Source organism: Molothrus ater, chromosome 6 (genome assembly GCF_012460135.2).
Source record: "Molothrus ater isolate BHLD 08-10-18 breed brown headed cowbird chromosome 6, BPBGC_Mater_1.1, whole genome shotgun sequence".
NCBI classification, from domain to species: domain Eukaryota; kingdom Metazoa; phylum Chordata; class Aves; order Passeriformes; family Icteridae; genus Molothrus; species Molothrus ater.
In genome coordinates this window covers 28,407,264-28,424,990 of record NC_050483.2, presented here as the reverse complement: position 1 = coordinate 28,424,990, position 17,727 = coordinate 28,407,264, and the positions used below count along the sequence as shown (strand labels likewise).

Below are 17,727 nucleotides of genomic sequence, written 5' to 3'. Positions count from 1 at the left end.
TACAGAACAGACATGAGCAAGACCAGCCTGGTGAAGAATTGCTGCACTGGTGCCAGTCCTAAAGAAAAACACTCAGGAGAGAAAGAATGCCAGCTAGGTTTAACAGAGAGATGGGATGGAGAAGAACATGATTCATGTCACAAATGAGCCTTTGGAAGATGCTTCAAGTAAATAGGAATCAGTCTTGAGTTTTAAAGCCTTAAGAATAGCCAAGATTTTGGAAGCATTCCGATGCTCTGTTTCTTGAGCATGTGGAACTGCTTGGCATTGTGGCACTCAAATCTTAGTTCAAGTGCAGTCACAATAAAGATCTAGACATCATGAACACACAAATTAGGGATGGGAGAACCTGAGTGTCCAGCAGAGAGCACTGCAGGCAGCACTCTTACTGATCATTCCTCACTCAAATTGTCTCAAGACCCTGTCCTTTCAAGAGCAGATGAAAACATTTTCACTTTTAGCTTCTAGACAGACCTAAAAAATTAAAAGAATAGCCTCCTCAGTAACATTTATTTCTTCAATCCTTCCTCCAACAGGTCAGAAGAGAAGTCTTTAGGGGCAAGTGATAGCAAAGCTGCAAAAGGAGAACTCAATCCACCCACCCACTGTTACAGAAAAAATTAATTTAATCTTTCCATCAGAATTTTCTTGTTTCCTCCAAAATAAAACTGGTGAGATTCCCATGCTGGAACCTCCCACTTTTATTTTTGTAGAAGTAGGAGGAGTGAGGAAATCAGAAGAGGACTTAGTTTACACCACTAAGTAATACACCTGCAAGCTACCAGCAAGGGCTGTTGATACAGGAGGTTACATTTGCTCAGGAAAATTGAATGGAAGAAAGAGCCCTGGAGGCCTAGTAAAGAAGCAGAGGTCAAGCTCAGAGAAGGCCCAGAGCTAAAAATGTGTGAATGTGTTAGAAGGAAGTGTCATATATGCTTGTGCTGCTCCATCTCCCAATTGTGACCACAAGCAGGCATTGAGGGAAGAATAATGAAATTGGATTAGATGGATCCTTGGTCTGAAACAGTTTGGCAGTTCTTATGTTTGTGTTCTTTTCTGTGAATAAGAATGAAAACAAGGAAAGGAAACCTTGGAAATACAAGGAGGGGAGGTGTTTCAAAGATGAGCTTTCATCTGTCTGAAAGACTGGGCAAGCCTTGTGAACCTGTGGGAGAGAATCTGCCTCACACTTTGGTAGTCAGAATACAATTTAAGCAAAGGTTTTGAGATCACGCTGTAAGTGCCCAATTAGCTCTTGCGTGCAAAAGGGATTCTCTTCTATTTATTCATATCCAGCAGGGCAGAAATCCAAAGCTTTCTGCCCACTGTGGATTTGCTCTTCCAATTCATTAGGATTAATTTCTTCACCACCCACACAATTCTCTGAATCTCTTCCTCCCCTCCTGCCCCACTGCCACCTGTCAAAGTTATAAAGATGATTGGTGCTCCTCAAAAGCAGCAAGAAACATCTTTATCCATCTATTTACTGGCAGATGCTTTCTCCCCTCCCTGCTCCTTTGCTAGACTAGATCTTTCCAAAAGCCTGCAGTCTGTCAAGCTGTCCCCAGACCACATATGTGCATGCAGTGCTTAACCACATCACCTCCTGTAACCCCGTGTCCTTATCCCCCCAAAATCCTAGGTAGCATTTTATTTTGTCCAGTACCAAGTTAAACAAGAATATTTTCAAATCTATTTGCCATCAAATTAAATTATACCCTGTATAAACACATCAGCATAAAGACTTCAGGCTTGTCTAGAGCAATTGCTTTTATTTCTAAAGCAGAGGATAAATTTTGATGGATTAACATGAACGTAATCCTGTTGTCAAGTCATTGGGCAGAACTGGGAGTGACTTTCTCCTTTACCTCCTCCTTTCTCAGTCCAATGCTTATACAGAGTCACGAGGGGGAAAGGGGAGCACTAATCGTTCGTGCTCTGACTCATTTACCCCTGTTTACTAAGTGACACCTTTTCAGAGAGCTTCTTGAATTGTATCATCAGAGATGCTCTGTAAATTAATCAGTTTGGAAAGAACCATCTCTGATCCTGTTGGCATCACAGTACGACATTAAATCCTGGTACTTTTCTTTCAAACAGGAAATCATGATAACAACAGAGGGCCTGCACTTTCATTTTGAAAAGACTGAGTGCTGGAAGAGTGCTTCTGACCCACAGTTCCCTTCAGTGCTGGAAGCTATCTGAACTCTGTCAAAGGAGAGCACAGGTAAACTAGGAAGCTGCAGTAAAACACTTTGCTTTGAAATATCTATCACAGTCCTTAAAAAGAAATCAGACCATTTTCAGCAGCTACATCTGGAGAAGAATGAGAATAGTCTCACAATCCTAACTCCACATCAAAACCCAAGGGAGTGTACAAGTTACCTAATCATAGAGTCATAGAATACCTCAAATTGGAGGGACCCATAAGGATCATTAAGTTCAACTTCTTGCTTCTCTCGGGACTACCTAAATCTAAACTGTAATGACTAAAAATGTTGTCCAGACACTCCTTGAACATGCAAGGCTGGTGCTATGACCACCTCCCTGAGGAGCCTCTTCCAGTGGCCAATCGCCCTCTCAGTGAAAACCTTTTTCCTAATGTCCAGTCTGAACTTCCCCTGACGTAGCTTCATTCCCTTCCTCGTGTCCTATCATCAGACTAGCCAGCCTCTCTGCAAGCTAGTGCCTCAGCTGCACATTGGGAATAACAGCCTTTTCCTTCTCCAGGGAAATAATGGCAAGTACGCTGGAGAAGACTGAGAAAGGCTCATGCCCTGGAGTGGAAAAGGCTAAGCAGATCCCTTGGGTATCCTGTTCCACCCCCTGCAACAGCAACACAGCATGGAGATACATTTGCTTTAAATTGTCAAGCACCATCAGCAAGGTCCAGAGCACAGAGCTGCTCAGGGGGAGTTAATGTATCCTGTCACAAAGCACAGCACACAGCCCTCACGTGCTGCATTGTTTTCTTACCCACCCCTTCTGCATCTTCCATGCCTTGAACAACATCCACCATGCTGCAACCTGCGTGCTTGCAATTCGCACACCATCATCTTGATTCGCCTGGGCTTTCCTGACAGAATTAAATGAATAGCAAATTGAGCTCTGTTTTTCCCTCCCCCACTTTCCCCTTGCTTTTGTACATGCTGAAGTTAAAAGCTTCCTCTGACTCAGATTTCAGCTGTCACAGATTTCAGCAGTTTTCTCCCAGGAAGTCTGGATGCTAATGACAGAAATAGCAGCTATCTCTAAACACTTCATCTGCTGTCTGTGGTCAGAGGGCAGCAGGTGTGGTGAGTGACTACTTCAGAAAATCCCCTATCCTCACCAGGCAGGCTATGGTAAGAAGGGACTGGGACCACCACCCCCTGATTGACAGGAAGGACAGGAACAGTTGCCAGGGCAGGCAAGAGGGATGGAGCAGGAGGGCACGTGCTCACCTGGACACAGGTCAGGCAGCCAGCAGGATGCAGGGCCGCTGCCCCTCAGCTCACCACCCAGAAATCCTGCTGCTGCCTCTCATCCCTATGGGAATCATTCCCACCCAGGCAGCTACATCTCAGGTGCCAAAAAAGCAGTCAGAGTGTTAAACACCTAAGCATCCCATAAATAGGTTATCTTACAGGTGAGATGACTCAAGGCGAAGAGACTGAAGTGGCTTGCTAGAAATGCAATTGAGATGGGAACTAGGACTAAGGTTTGGGTATTTCTCTTTCTCAATGTCCAGTGCTCCACTCAAAATGAAGGTTTGGTTGTTCTCGGCCAGAGTCCAAGGACGTGCTTTGTTGGCAGCATCAAACAATCTGTTTGGAGCTTTTTGATTCCCACATGTTCAAAGCACTTGTACTTTCCACAAAACATTGTGGTGTCATTGAACACAATGTTATGTTTGAATTGAAAGGAGGAAAAAAAAATCACCACCTATTATTGCATGTAAATAAGAGTTGGTCTTTTACATAGTATCTTAGAAAAGAATGAAGGAAGAGTGAGTTTGACCCTTGCTGTGCTAATTATTGATACTCAATCATCAATTTACTTAGACAAAAAAGCATGCTATCCGATCCACTATAATTTCTTTCAATCTGCATGAGGGCATCCTGGGATAGAAGGAAGGGCAGAGGAGAACATAGAGGTACCTGAGGAGCTAATGATATCCTAGGGATCCTAAAGAGCAAAATTTAAGCCATGTGTATCATCCTGTCTTAATGGGTTCACTTACATGCAACACCCAAGGCTTCCCACAGTAGGATTTTAAATAGTAGCAGGAAAGTGGAATATTGCCTCAACCAGAAATTAAGTGCTGGTGCCATTCCATTTCCACTAGAATTGTCCCAGCTAGGAGTTGGGTGTCAGGTTCTCATGTCTGAATATTCCCAATAGTAAGTGCCTTGAGATGAGTTCAGCAATTTTCTTCTTTCATGCCTATTCTTTGGTCTGTCTCCTCTCAGTCTCTCTTTTATAATAGCACAGAAGCTGAATCAGAGTACAGGTAAGTCCTAGAGCTCCATACAACCTCAAGTGTCTCTGATTCTAAGCAATGGCAAACAGCAGCATACCACAGAGAGGCACAACAGTCAGCCAACAGTCACAGAAAATTAGTTGTGCCACCCAGGATTTAACAGCCCAGCAGGTATCTTTTAGAGAGCTAAATATTGAGGTATGTTCCTAGTAGGTAGGTGTTCATAATGGGCAATATACCAGTAGCTGCAGTAGCATTACAGTTCTCATCCCATACAATGGTACAGCACCAGTTCTGTTGCCATACTCATGAAAGAAGCTTAACTTTCTCTTGCATTTTCTCAGTTTTCACATTTGTTGCCCCTGCTAGTACCAGGTCATCTGGTGTGGGCTCAGATGAGATAAACTATCACTTCTGGGTGCTTAAGTTCTTTCACAGAACAACAGCTTTACAATAATGAGTAGCAGAAGACTAAAACTTTCTGACTGGACTGATAAAACTGTTCTCCATGCTTCATAGGCAGTTCAGATGCTTGGCACGAGGGATATTGTGATGATTAATAATTAACTGGCTGGAGAGACTGAGAGCTCAAGGACATATGCTTCCCATCTGCAATCCCCTGGAGCTGAGGCTGCACTTTTCAGAAGGGAGGGAGGGGAGCTGGTAGGGTAAGAAGGTGACAAGGTTGGTGTGCCCCTGGAAGTCAGCAGCCTTTTCAAGATACTTTGCTAGTATCTTCCAACACAGAAGAAGGTATTATCCTGCACTTCTCCAGGTGGCTATCACTAATTCACTATCCCATGCACTTGGGGGACCAGGGCAGCAATGATTCCTCCCAGCTCCTGGTGTCAAGCTCACCTAAATGAGATGCATCATTAGAAGCTGCATTCATGTATTTAATAGGCTTGAACACCAGCTTTAATAAGACACCTCTGAGATCTCAGGAGAGGTAACAGACAGTTAGAAATATGCTTCAAAGTCCTCTGGACATGAGAGGTCAAGGTACTTATCATCAGATACTTAAAAATCCTGTACTTGGTACCAAGTTCAGAGGTACCAAGTACAGGATTTTTAAGTACCTGATGTGTTAGAGACTATTAAATTGTTCTTTACACTAGCTTTAAAATTTCATCTGCATAAATTTCTTTGATCCATGAATGGCTTTAACCACATTAAAATTAGTCAGAACAGCAGCTGCAATAGGCACCGAACTGCATATCTGAGAGTAATTACACATTACAAAGGGAATCCTTGAAGCATTTCAATAACATGCCATATTACAAACAGCACTTGAAAAGCCACAGATGGACTTGTGAGCTGTAGAATATTACCTTTACTCCAGTTTGCTTCCTGTTTCCTTGCCTTTCTATCAAGAGTAGAGGGTGCTTCAAAGAGTATTGAAAAACTTTTAGTTGATACTGTGCAGTTAAAAACTGAAAAACAGATGTGTAAGGAGTCTCTTCCTCCCCATACCCATTCATTTTGTACCTCCCAATTCAGCTCTCTGATGACATGTTCCTTCCTATTAGCTCTGCCTGAATACAAGGGACAGAAGAGTCCACACTCAGCCATCAGGGGGATGTATAACCAATCTAATTAACACAGTGCTGGGATGCCCCCCAGGGCTGTCCTCCCTTGCCCCCCAGGAGTGTCCTGCCTGCTTGCCAAGGCCTCTGGCTACCATGATATAGAACATCTCCTGCCAGCAGCACTCTGCCTAGGGGAGGAGACAGAATTTGACCCAGACAATAAAAACAACTGAAATTTTTAGGGATCCATGTGGTTTGCATTTTCTTCATCCTTCCAGAAGCTTTTGCTCTGCAGAAGTCACAGCTCTTGTTTATGAGACACATAAGGGGAAAAAAAGGATTTACAGTATTACCTTTCTTCTGGTCCCAAGAATACCTGAGCTTGAACTGGACCCATTTAATTTGCCCCTCTTCTCCTTGGCTTACACTGGAATTCATCCGTTCTGTTTCAATTCAGTACAACCTATTCCTCAATGCCCTGTCCCCCAAGTGTTCTTGCAGTAGCCAGCATACAAGGCACAGTGCTCCAGCAATAGAAAATAGGTCTATTCTACATCCAAAGAACTGCCAAAGAGAAGATAGCCAGCTGTCTTGGATAACAAGCAGCCATAAAAATTAGAGTGAATAAAAGTACAGCAAATGGTACTGCAATCAAGAACAATGAATGTTAGAGCTGGAGACAGATGGTGGGTGGATTTCAGCCTGGGACATGCCTTTTTAGCTCTGGCCTCCACAGATTTGGAAACCTTCAGCACTGCCTTCTCCCCTTTCCACAATGTCTCCATCACAGGGTTGCTCTAAAGGCATAATAGCCCTTGAATTCTTAGTGCTGGGACAGACTCAGAAAAAAAAGCTCCTCAGGTAACTGAATCTGCAGGCTTAGTAGATAGGTAAGGAAGGAAGGGCAGAAAAGATCCTCTCAGCACAACAAAGCCTGACATCTGTCTAAAAATGCCCTGACTGAAAACAAACAAGTAGGATGAGGGAAGAGCAAGCTTGACCTCTTAATTCCCAGGAGGAGCAAGTGCTTTCTGCTTGTACCTAATAACCAGGAGCCCAAACACTTGTCCAGGAGTGTACAAACCAACTTTCTAACAACCTCAGCCTGACAGAAGGAATTTGACTCTCCACCTGCCTCAGAGAGAAGTGGCCTGGCTGATCTATCATAGTGTATCTGGAGTCCAGCTTTCTCATTCCTTTGTGGTGAAGCAGTTTTAGAATTGCATAAAGTAGGGAATAGATTCCTTTCATACAAAATACATGTTCAGTGGGCCATAGGACAAGTGTGAGTAGCACTATAGCTTGGCTCCAGCCTGGACAACCTCCTGGAACAGCTAGGATTCACTGGAAATATGCACTCTTCTGCTAAGTGAGCAAACAATACAGAAATATTTTCACACAGGAGACCCAGAACAAGCAAATCCAGAGTTTCCTGCTGTCTGCTTCTCTGGCAGACCTGTGTGAAGAGGCAGCTGTATTTGACACCCCCAGGGATTTTAACCTGGTCTCTGTCACCCCAGATGCATCAGCACACTAAATGGTAGAAGCCAAATGCAGAACTAGTACTGTTACTGCCCCAGCACATAAGCAGCACTCATGATGAAACCTTTGGGTGTGTGATGCCATCTCAAATGCCCTGAAATAGTCAAGGCATCTCTTCAAAGTTGATAGCTATGATAGAAGATCAATGAGGGAAAATACCTCAACCTTTCCTGAGAGAAATACAGAGGTCAGCCAAATATCCTAAAACGTCCTTTTATATCGATGCTTTGCTAGGTAGAGCCTTTCATTTTCTAGATAAGTGATTTGCTAAGAAAGCAATCAAGCCCTGCCTGAAAATACCCACAACCTAGGCCTCTTCTTATGGAACTAGAGCAGATAGCTGAGGCTCTTACCCCAGGTACTACCCAAAAGTAGAGGTTAATGACAGAGGTAATGACTTATCAGATTAATCCCATGGTTAACCTCTCACTCCTTTCTGTCACTTCTCACATTCACCAGGCTAATCCAGAGCTAGGGGAGATGACAAATACAGGGCAATTATAAATTCATCAGCTCCAAGTAATCCCAAACAGAGCAAGACACACAGATGAGCCAAGAACAGATGTCTAGGAGAACATTGTGTACCTAGGGAAAGCGAACCTATGGCAAAGCCTGTAATTCACTCTGGAAGGCTACATTGGGCTCCTTGTACACTCTAAACCCCAAGGCCGCAATCAGCATCTAGGAAGCTTATTTTCTGGCATCAGGATCCAGTATAAGTCACTCACTAGCAGATATTGAAGAGAACAGCAAATGGGTTGATAGTTCCTTGTGAGTTTAAGTATGACCATATGGAAAGCAAAATAACAGATCCAAGGTTGAAGGTTCAGCAAACCATGCAATCAACAGAGCTTACACTGTGCCAGGTCCTCCCTTTCCCAGAGATGTGGATCTATCAGGAATAACATGGCATTCAACTCATATGTTGACACACAATGAATGCACTAAACAGGCTGAAATGCTTTCAGTATTTCTAGCATCAGACACTTGCTTCTGTAGATCAGCATTCCCACCTATCAGATCATTTATTTCTCCCAGATTTTCTATTTCCCTTATCACTGCTTTCCCAGACACCTTAAGATTAATTGTTTAAAAATTAAGTTACCAATTAAAACAATTTTCCAATCTTAGGATGCAGCCTCATATTTTCCTCTGAGGTGAGAAGTCTCACAGATTCAGGGGCTGATAGATAAAGCCCTGAAATGAGGAGATACCTGCTTTCTCTGCCCTGGATCTTTCATGCTCAAAAACATCCAGTGGTTGTTAGAACAGTAGCAAATATTTTTTTTCTTTCCTAACAGTTTGAGTCCACTTGTTAGAGAAAGAATCATTAGACTTGGGAATTTTGGTTTTTTCCTTCCCCAGCAAAAATATAGATTTTTTGTATTGACTGGTCTCTGACTCCCTCCCCAGCTCCAGCTATGTCATCTTGGCATAATGACAGGAACAAGAGGGACTGAAACAAACAGAATTAGAATAAGGGCAGTTCAGGTCACTAACATAGCTTTCAGCCCTAAGACACCCATTTAAATTCAGTTCATTGCACTAATGCACAATTATATACCTGCTGATCACCACACTTGGAAATGGATCTGACAGCTGTTCCAACTTGGTAGCTCACTAATGCTCAGCTCTCCCCTACAGAAGCTCCCATTGCATGTATGACTTAGTCCCTGTGGGCTGCCTGAGTAGGAAGCTGGATGACCAGCTGAGCCATGACACCAGAGCAGCTCAACCTATACACTAGGGATGTAGTAGGGATGTAGAGCGAGAAAGGTCTGCTTTCCTACTGCTAGCATAAATTTATTTGTTAGGAGAATGACAGGCTCCAGTACTGTCAACACATCAGCTTTCATCAATAGTAAGAAGGGTTTGTTTGGTTTGGGGGCTTATTTGTTTGTTTTAAAGAATAGCCAAGTAAAATTAGGAACCTTGACAGCCTAGTGAGCCAGAAGCTAAATCCTGCTGACCGAAGTGTCATGTTCTAAAAGGAATCTGCCTTTCTGTAAGGGGAACGCCCAAAAAGCACCAGAGAAAAATCACTGGAAACCAACTTCCATATGGTTTCAAGACAAAGCAATCATTTCTCTCAGAGCTGCTCAGAGCCAGGCCAGGGGATTGGGACTTTGCCTGTGGACAGGGTGAAAGAACAGCTTCCAGTATCAGCAAAAGTAACTCTGGATCTTCCATATCTCTGGGTTAGAGCTGACCTTACTTTCAGCCCCTGGGCTTACACCTGAAATCCTGCACAGGAGTCTCCTGACCCCACAAGGGTTCAGACTGCCTTGAAATAAGTGCTTTAGAAATACCAAGTCAGACTGTCACCTGCAGGAACCAACTCAAGAGCACTGATGTGGGAACTGTGGGCTAATGACAGGATCCATGAGGCTTTTGCTCCAGAAGCAGAGTTCACACATTTTTTAACACTGTCTTTAGCTTTCCTAGGTTCTCCTCAGGTTTCTTACTTTTGTTGGTGCATGCTGGGGAGCAGTTTTCCTAAGGCAAGCAGGACTAGCAGAAGTGCCAACTCCTGTGTTGCCCTGGATGAGTCAGTTCAAGTCAGTCCACTGGGCAACAGAGCACTGGCTCAGTGAGTTTGCTGATGGGATAAATGCTGGGGCTGGAGGAGCAATGGCCTGTGTGCAGTCAAGAGACAGCTCTTTAGATATCTCATGCATAATCATACAGTAGTCAGTGACAGGGCTGCAGTGCTAGAGAAGATCTGCAGTAGCACAGACAGGTAGCCAGCTTGTCACCCTGACAACATCCAAACAGACTGCTCCCCCAATGGATAACACATCTCTAGGCTGTTGCTAAGACAACAAAAATTCACTTACTATACATAAATGGGCACACTTCATTGCTGGACTTATTAACTTGGGCCATGCCACTTCCTCTTTTTCTCCTTAATTGATTTAAATCAGATGACATGTTTGGATCTCTTCTTCTTGAAGGAAAGAACTCAGCTGCAGCTCATTGTAATAGGTTTTTTAATCTTTTCTTCTTCTTCCAATTGATTTCCTCTCTCCAAAGACAAGAGAGGAAGGATATCTAGTTACATTTCATCATCTCACAGACTTAAAGCAGGCACTGACTACAACACCGTGCTCAGCATCAACAAATTGCTTTTCTTGTCCCTCTGCTCCTGCATTCAAGCAGGGCAAGGGAACAGTCCCACTCTACCACCCTGCCTGAGGTCAGCCTGATGTCATGCAAATGAAATTGATGCAGTCTAGGAGGAAAAGAGATGCAGAAACAAAGCCTAGTTTTCCTCACCCTGCACAGACTGCCAGGCTGCTCAGTCTGATTTATTTGAAACCTCTAATGTACTGCCACCAAATTTGCCATAACACCTTTCTTTTAAAAAAAATATTGAGGGGTTTTTTTTTCCAAAGTCAAGAGCATTTGCACTGGGAATTGTTGTATCCAAGAAAACTGAAGCAGTCTGGACACACCTCTCATACCTTGGGCTCAGGACTCTGCTGTTATCCAGCTTTTTCTGCTCTTTTCCCTCATTCTCAGCAGTGGTCTATTTAGGCTCTCTGACCTTTAACCAAGAGTCTTCCCAGAGAGTTTTTGGGCCCATAACAGAAAGTATCATAGTATGACACAAGACTTATTATGAACCCTGAACCCATTATGCAGCATATGCATAGTTGAATAATCTAAACACAGTCCTACCAAGCAAACAAAAAATCAGCACAGAAGGCCAATTCAAACCTCCAGGAAGATGCATAAAACAAGCACCTGAGGGCTGTCTGATCCCTCACACCTCTGAGCAGCACTATGTCTGACCACTCCGAGAAAAAAAGAGCATTTAGCACTCCTGTTGGATACACTATAGCACTGTGGGGAACCCATTTCCAAGCACCTGTTAGCTCACCATTCTGCTTTGTTACCCAGTACCCTGAGCTTGATGTGATTTGAAGACAGAAGAATGAATAAGAATCTAGATAAATGAAGAGTCAGTGATAGAGTCAAATGTTAAACACAAAATCTTTACACTTACCTCCTCAACAAGCCTGTGAAGAAGATTAAAACACTCCAGATTTTTCCTAGCCTATTCTTATTCATGGAAGAGGGAATTCTTACGAGTTTTGTGACTGGTCAGAGAACAAATAAGAATAGGGTACACCTGCCATGCCTTTCCAAGAACATGGCAAACTTTTGAGTGAATAGTGTGTTTTGGAGAACTGAAATGATTCAGATTTGACTAATAATTTTGACCAGAAATGACTCGCAAATATCTGAAGGAAAATCAAAGCATTTAATTTTATATATCTATATTAGGAGTTGCCAGAATTTAATCAAAATCTCCCAAAGGTAATATTTTGCTTTTTGTTCTCTATTTGTTAAATACAAAAAATGTGTGGTCAACATATGGAGAAGGGGAAAAAAAAATCCTATTGACTGTCCATTACTTAATCTTTCAAGACCACAAGTTCTACTATTGACTTAGAACAACCATTCAGCTCATCACAGCAAGAAATTTCACAGCTATCAACTTACTTGACAAAAGATTCCCCTTACTCTCTATGTGGCTTCCTGGAATACCAAATACAGTCAGGTGATGCTGTGCTTCTCCACACACAGCAGCTCACAAACAACTAACAAGCAGTGTAGAGATGGGGCCACCACCTGCACTAGGGTTTTTCACTCTTCTGACTAAGTGAGCTGAGAGCATCGGAGACTTTCACTACAGTAAGCACTAATACATTCACATTTTTGAGTAACTAGACTTATTCTTTCCTCCAGAGAGATAATGACATGCTCCATGATCTACTCAATGCTTCAAAACAATCATGTCATAGAATTAAGTCCTTTGCTTGCAATCCTGTTGCTGTTTCTATAATAGACTCAAAGGCTGCTTATGTACTGAAGGCAGAGGTACAAAGCATCTTCCTTTCTTCATTCCATCTACAGTGACCTGAACGGTACTTCCCTCTCCAGAGGGAATGACAAGTATTGTCAGTGGAATCAATGGAGTAACTGTGGGACAAGGCTGAGTAAGAGATCCCCCCTCTCATTCAAACAGACCCCACATCATTGCTCCCTGACTCCCTGCTGACCAGGGCTTTCATTCTCCTCTGCAGCACATCTCAGGGGCTCATTTTCCCCAGCAGGAGGAGTAAGCAAAAATGCCAAAAGATCAAAACAGTTCTGCATGTTATCAACTGCAAAGACAGGGGAAATTCAGGACAACCTCAGCTGTAATAAAAGAGGAACAATAGTGATATGAATATCTTTGCCTCTTATATGATAGCATGAATCTGCTAGGCAATAAGCTGAAAATATGAGAGCCCCCAAACTTGAATCTCTTCCAAGAAAACTATTTTTAGCGGAATATGTTTAGCTTGTTAAAGATTTAAACCCAGGAAATAATTGCAGTTACTCTCCTGCCTGATTGAAGTAGGCAACATTTATTAACGTACAGCAACTAAATAAATTATTCCAATGTAAGCCTCAAAAACTTAAAGTGATGAGGGAACAGGATAATATCCTGACTAAAAAAAGTCAGCCCTGTGCCTGTGGTCTAAGTAGATCTGTTCCACGATAAACAGTATATTGAGACAGACTGGAGGAAAGAGAGCTGCAAGAAGTTATGAAAGGAAATTTGATTTGTACCTCTGAAGGGAAAGTGGTAACTGACTAATCTGAGCAAACTCTGTCACAGAGTTTATAGACCTAGTTATTTCTTGCAGGTCTCCAACCAGCAGATGGCTTAGATTAAGTCCATGCAAGAGCTGAATTCAGACTGGCAAAGAGATTCATCAGTGACCAAACCCATGATCCATGTTGTTATTCTGTGTTCACACTTATACATTAAATCAGAGTTCAGTATCCTGCATATCTACTCTTTAAATTGTCCTAATTGAGCAGCAAAGTCCACTTGCTCTGTTTTGCAAGTGTACAAGCTCTTTGGCATGAGATGGGTATAACCACCCTGTGTGCTGAGGGTGAAGATAGGTTACTTTTGATGACAATATTCAGAACACTGGGAATACCCAGTCATTTTTGCTCCATTATTTTATGCTGAAGAAAACAAGCCTACAAATAGATCTACCTGCTTCAGCAATTTGTGCAAAACACCTCATTAAACAGCAGCACTTTTTTTTCCTAAAGAAGCCTGCTTCATATCCAATGGGTAAAAGGATAAATGGCTATAATCTTTGAATACACAAGACTACACAGAGTGGGTATTTCATAGCTGCACAAAGCCCATAATTGAACTTCTGCCCTGGGGATAAGTTTTCCTGCAGTGTAAGTGCTTCCAGTTGCCATACGGGGGTCATGTTCTTTGTCAGGAAAGCAGAACTTCACATCCAGTTAATTGTTGTTCCAAGCTGTCTTTTTTTTTTTTTAATTGTTGTTGTTGGGTTTTTTCCACTGAGGCTAGTTTTCCAACAGTCATTCAAGCAAATGTGCTCATTTCCCAGTTCCCCCGCAATTCCCCACCACAGTGTAACAAAGTGCAGATTTTGCATGGCTACATTCCAGGCTTCGTGGTGTTAAAATCATAGCAGCAATGGAAAAGCACGTAGCTGCAGTAGTCATAAGGTAGGACTTGAGCTACAGGTGACTCAGTGGTAGTCAAACAGATGCTGTATGAAAATAGATTGGTTTCTGTGTATAGACTGGTTAACCCATGGAGTTAGTACTTACACATGACAATTTCCATGGTTTGCTAAGCAGCAAAAACTACTCAGTCTGAAGTAAATTGGTGACCTCAATTCTGTTCACTGTGTCTGGGTGTCCATCTCAGAACACAGTGACCATGAACAGCAAGTTCCTTCTGCCTTAATTACTTAAGGCTTCATCTTTGGTGTCAATCAATCAAACATAAAAAGATAAAGACCATGTCCATCCAGTATTGGATCTCTTCAGCTTAGTGGTGAAACATCCACTGCTTTGGGATGGATCAAGAGGGGCTGAGAGAGGAAAGCTTAGGCCATAGTCTGCTGCAGAACAAATTGAAAAAATTGCAAGGAAGTCAGTGGATATTATAAAAGGACAACACAACTCCTTTATTTTCCTCAAAGGATTAATGATAAATCCTTTCATGTGCATTTGCAATGTAAGTCCCCTGTTATCAGGCACTAGCTACCACCTATTTGGGTTACCAAACCCGTTAGCTGAAGAACTTGGGGGAGTTAACAGTTCAGGCTGCTAAGCAACTGACCAATAAACACTCAAGACCAAAGTCTTGGGAAGGATTTTACACTGACTTGCTCAATTTGACCAATAATTGCTCTGGAAGAGGCAGTTTCAGTCCACGGTACTTGTGCTTTCTGGACTGCTCACCAATGCAGATATAGTCCTACCTAAATAACCTTTACCACTCTCTCTTCCCTCAGAAAACAACCCACCTGCTTTAGTTCACAAAGATCCCTTGATTCTTGTGATAAAAAGACATTTGACTTTTACAGCAACCCACTCCTAATCTCTTTGGTGTCTGTTCCCTGGATTTCCCCAGCAGGGAAACCCACACTGTTCTGTGGGCTTCCTGGTAAAAGTTGTCACTGCCTGGCAAATCTATGCTGTAATCTTAAAGGTCTGGAGCTGGATATTTAGAGCTCAGTCAGCACCTGGGCCATATTTTCCCCAGAAAGTTTTATTAAATTTGTGGACAATCTGAAAACTACTTTTTAAAAATCATTAGTTGGTAATCAAAAAACAAAGGTGAAATACATAATCATCAAAACACTTCTCATGTGAACATGATTCTCCTCAGCTTCTGTCAGACCAGCAAGCAAATAGGCTGTGCCAAGCCGCCTTCTCTTTGGGGGTTTGTGCCAAGATTTGGACCTTCTGATTTGCTAGCACAGAAAACACCCACTCACATTCCCCCTTACAAGAAGAGGTCAAGGAAAACCACTTGCTGCCCTGTGAACTTTCAGGAAATATTGCTGAGCAGCATGTGCCCATACCCCTTTCTGTGCTGAAACTTCACCAGACAGTTTCTTACTCTTGTTGCTGCAATTAACCTTCAGAGAACATTATTAACTACAATCTTATGTATATGAGGAATTCATCCAGATTATTAGAAATTATGTTCTTACTGCAACTCTACAGCTGTTTCTCCTCCTTAGATGAAATCCTGACCCCAACCCCACAGCCTGGTAATGCTTGTTCACTTAAAATTAAAGGAAAATTATCTCTAACATGTACAGAGGTGACCACATTTTCTTCCTTAAGTGGGGTACTAGAAATTAAAAAGTCCTCTCCTCACCCAGTGCTGCTCCTGAAAAATCCTGCAGAAAATCTGGCACAATACCTGTAAACTGGACAAATAGGCTAAACGCTAAAAAAAAACCAGAAAAAAAAAAAGAAGCAGGATCAGCATCATCTCTGACACTCTGACATGAGAGCATGATAGGCTTGGATGAGGAGTTTGGGCCAGGGAAAAGGGGCGGGGGGGGGAAGAATCAGCCTCTCTGAGGATCTGCGCTTGGCTCCTCTTTGTACAGTGCCTGCCCTCCAAGTATGAACTCCCACCCAGCCCCACTGCCCCCCAGTCAGTAGTATTTCATACTCACCATGTCATAAACATTCAGAATCACTGGTTCATTTGCCATTGTTGATTGCAGTGGAGGCTGGATTAAAACCTTTCAGTCCCTGCCAGATGTGTGTTGCTGCCCCCAGGGTATGCTTTTACCCTCAGCCAGATAGAAGAAAATGCCTCATCCTACAGTCGCTGAAGGAGGAAAGGAGGGAATTCTCACGGTTGGATGTGTGTGTGTAAAGTTGGTTGCAGGGAGGCAGGAAGGCCTGGATTAGGTTTGCTGGTTGTATAGGGTTTATTTTAGCCCTCCACGCCGTGACAGATCCAAGGTTTCTTTTTAACTCTGTAGTGCACCTCGGGGTCTGTAGACTCATACACCACTGTAACCAGGCACCGTCCGAGCTCTTAAATCCCGATCCACAGAAGACAGATTCTGAGCCCAAATACGAGCCCTCTTCTGGCGCCGTGAGCAAGCTGGGTGGCAGTGCGTGCGGGGAGATTTCTCGGCAGAGCCGAGTGCCGCTACCGCAGGGGGCTGCCAGCAGCACGCAGGAACCCGGGCCACCAAGGCAGGGAGCGGGGCTGGAGCGGACGCCGAGCTCCCGAGCTCCCTCCCGCCGGCGGAGCCCGGAGACACTGCGGGATCTGCCCGCGGTGCTGGGGCCGGTCCGGCCGGAGCCGGGATCTGCCCGCGGTGCTGGGGCCGGTCCGCCCGGAGCCGGGATCTGCCCGCGGTGCTGGGGCCGGTCCGGCCGGAGCCGGGATCTGCCCGCGATGCTGGGGCCGGTCCCGCTCAGGCACTCGCTTGAGGGCTCTCCGCCGCTGGCAGGACATGGTGAAGAGGCTGTGCCAAAGGGACTCCAGCGCGGGGCTCGGCGGTGGGAGGAAGAGGAGGAGGGGGCTGGTTGCCCCCGGGGCAGAGAGGGGATGCCGCAACCCCCATCCTGCCCACGATGTGCAGGCAGACCTTGCGTCGGCGCCGAAGTTAGAAGGCAGTTCTTCGCGGGAGATGAGGCGGGATTAACCGGACTGGGGCTGGAGGGAGGAAGATGCCGAGCAGACGATGCTTCCAGGCAGGGCACGGGGCCAGACCTGGACACTCCAGCTCTCTGTGCTCTGCTCTCCGCAGGGCCAGTCCTTATTCCGCGACCAGCTCGTCCCGAACAGAGCAGCTCCTACTGACTGACAGCCGGGGGAACCCACCCCGTCCCCTGCTGGCTGGATGCATCCCTGCATGGCACACGGGGGGAGGGCGGGGAAGGGACCAAGCGACTGGGCAGGGCGAGTAGTTTCACTTCTGGCAGCAGCAGGGTCTGGAGTTTCTCCCTGGAGCTACTTTATACTCATGTTAGGACCGTGAAGCTCTGCAATGTCTTGCCAGCAAACACTCCCCTCTGAACTGGATGCGAGAATCAATTATAAAATGCACTGCGGTAAATTCGTCTTCCTTTTGCTCCTCCTCTCTCTTTAAAGGGAGAGCAGAGTCTGTGATGGTGCTGGAAAAGAGAGCAGCTGGGAGAGAAACCAAGGATTTCCTGCTCCCAGAGATTTGCAGTGGTGTGGAAATTAGCACTCTGACCTTAAACGTTCATACACAACAGATTTCTGAAGCAGGAGGGGAAAAAAAAAAGCAGGGATGACCTCATCTGAGGTGGAGGCGTATCTGAGGCTGAGGCTCTCTGCCAGCTCAC

The 17,727-nt window shown here is 44.3% G+C and overlaps 1 protein-coding gene across 1 annotated transcript in view; it reads right to left on the bottom strand.

The window, feature by feature from the left end:
- The window catches only part of LOC118687109 (deubiquitinase DESI2-like), a 52,258-nt gene extending 35,029 nt beyond the window's left edge, over window positions 1-17,229 (bottom strand). The window contains exon 1 of the mRNA XM_036383840.2: window positions 16,071-17,229. Coding sequence (XP_036239733.1) covers window positions 16,071-16,109 — 39 coding nt within the window. The 5' untranslated portion in view covers window positions 16,110-17,229. The remainder of the gene's footprint in view (window positions 1-16,070) is intronic.
- Window positions 17,230-17,727: the final 498 nt, after the last annotated feature.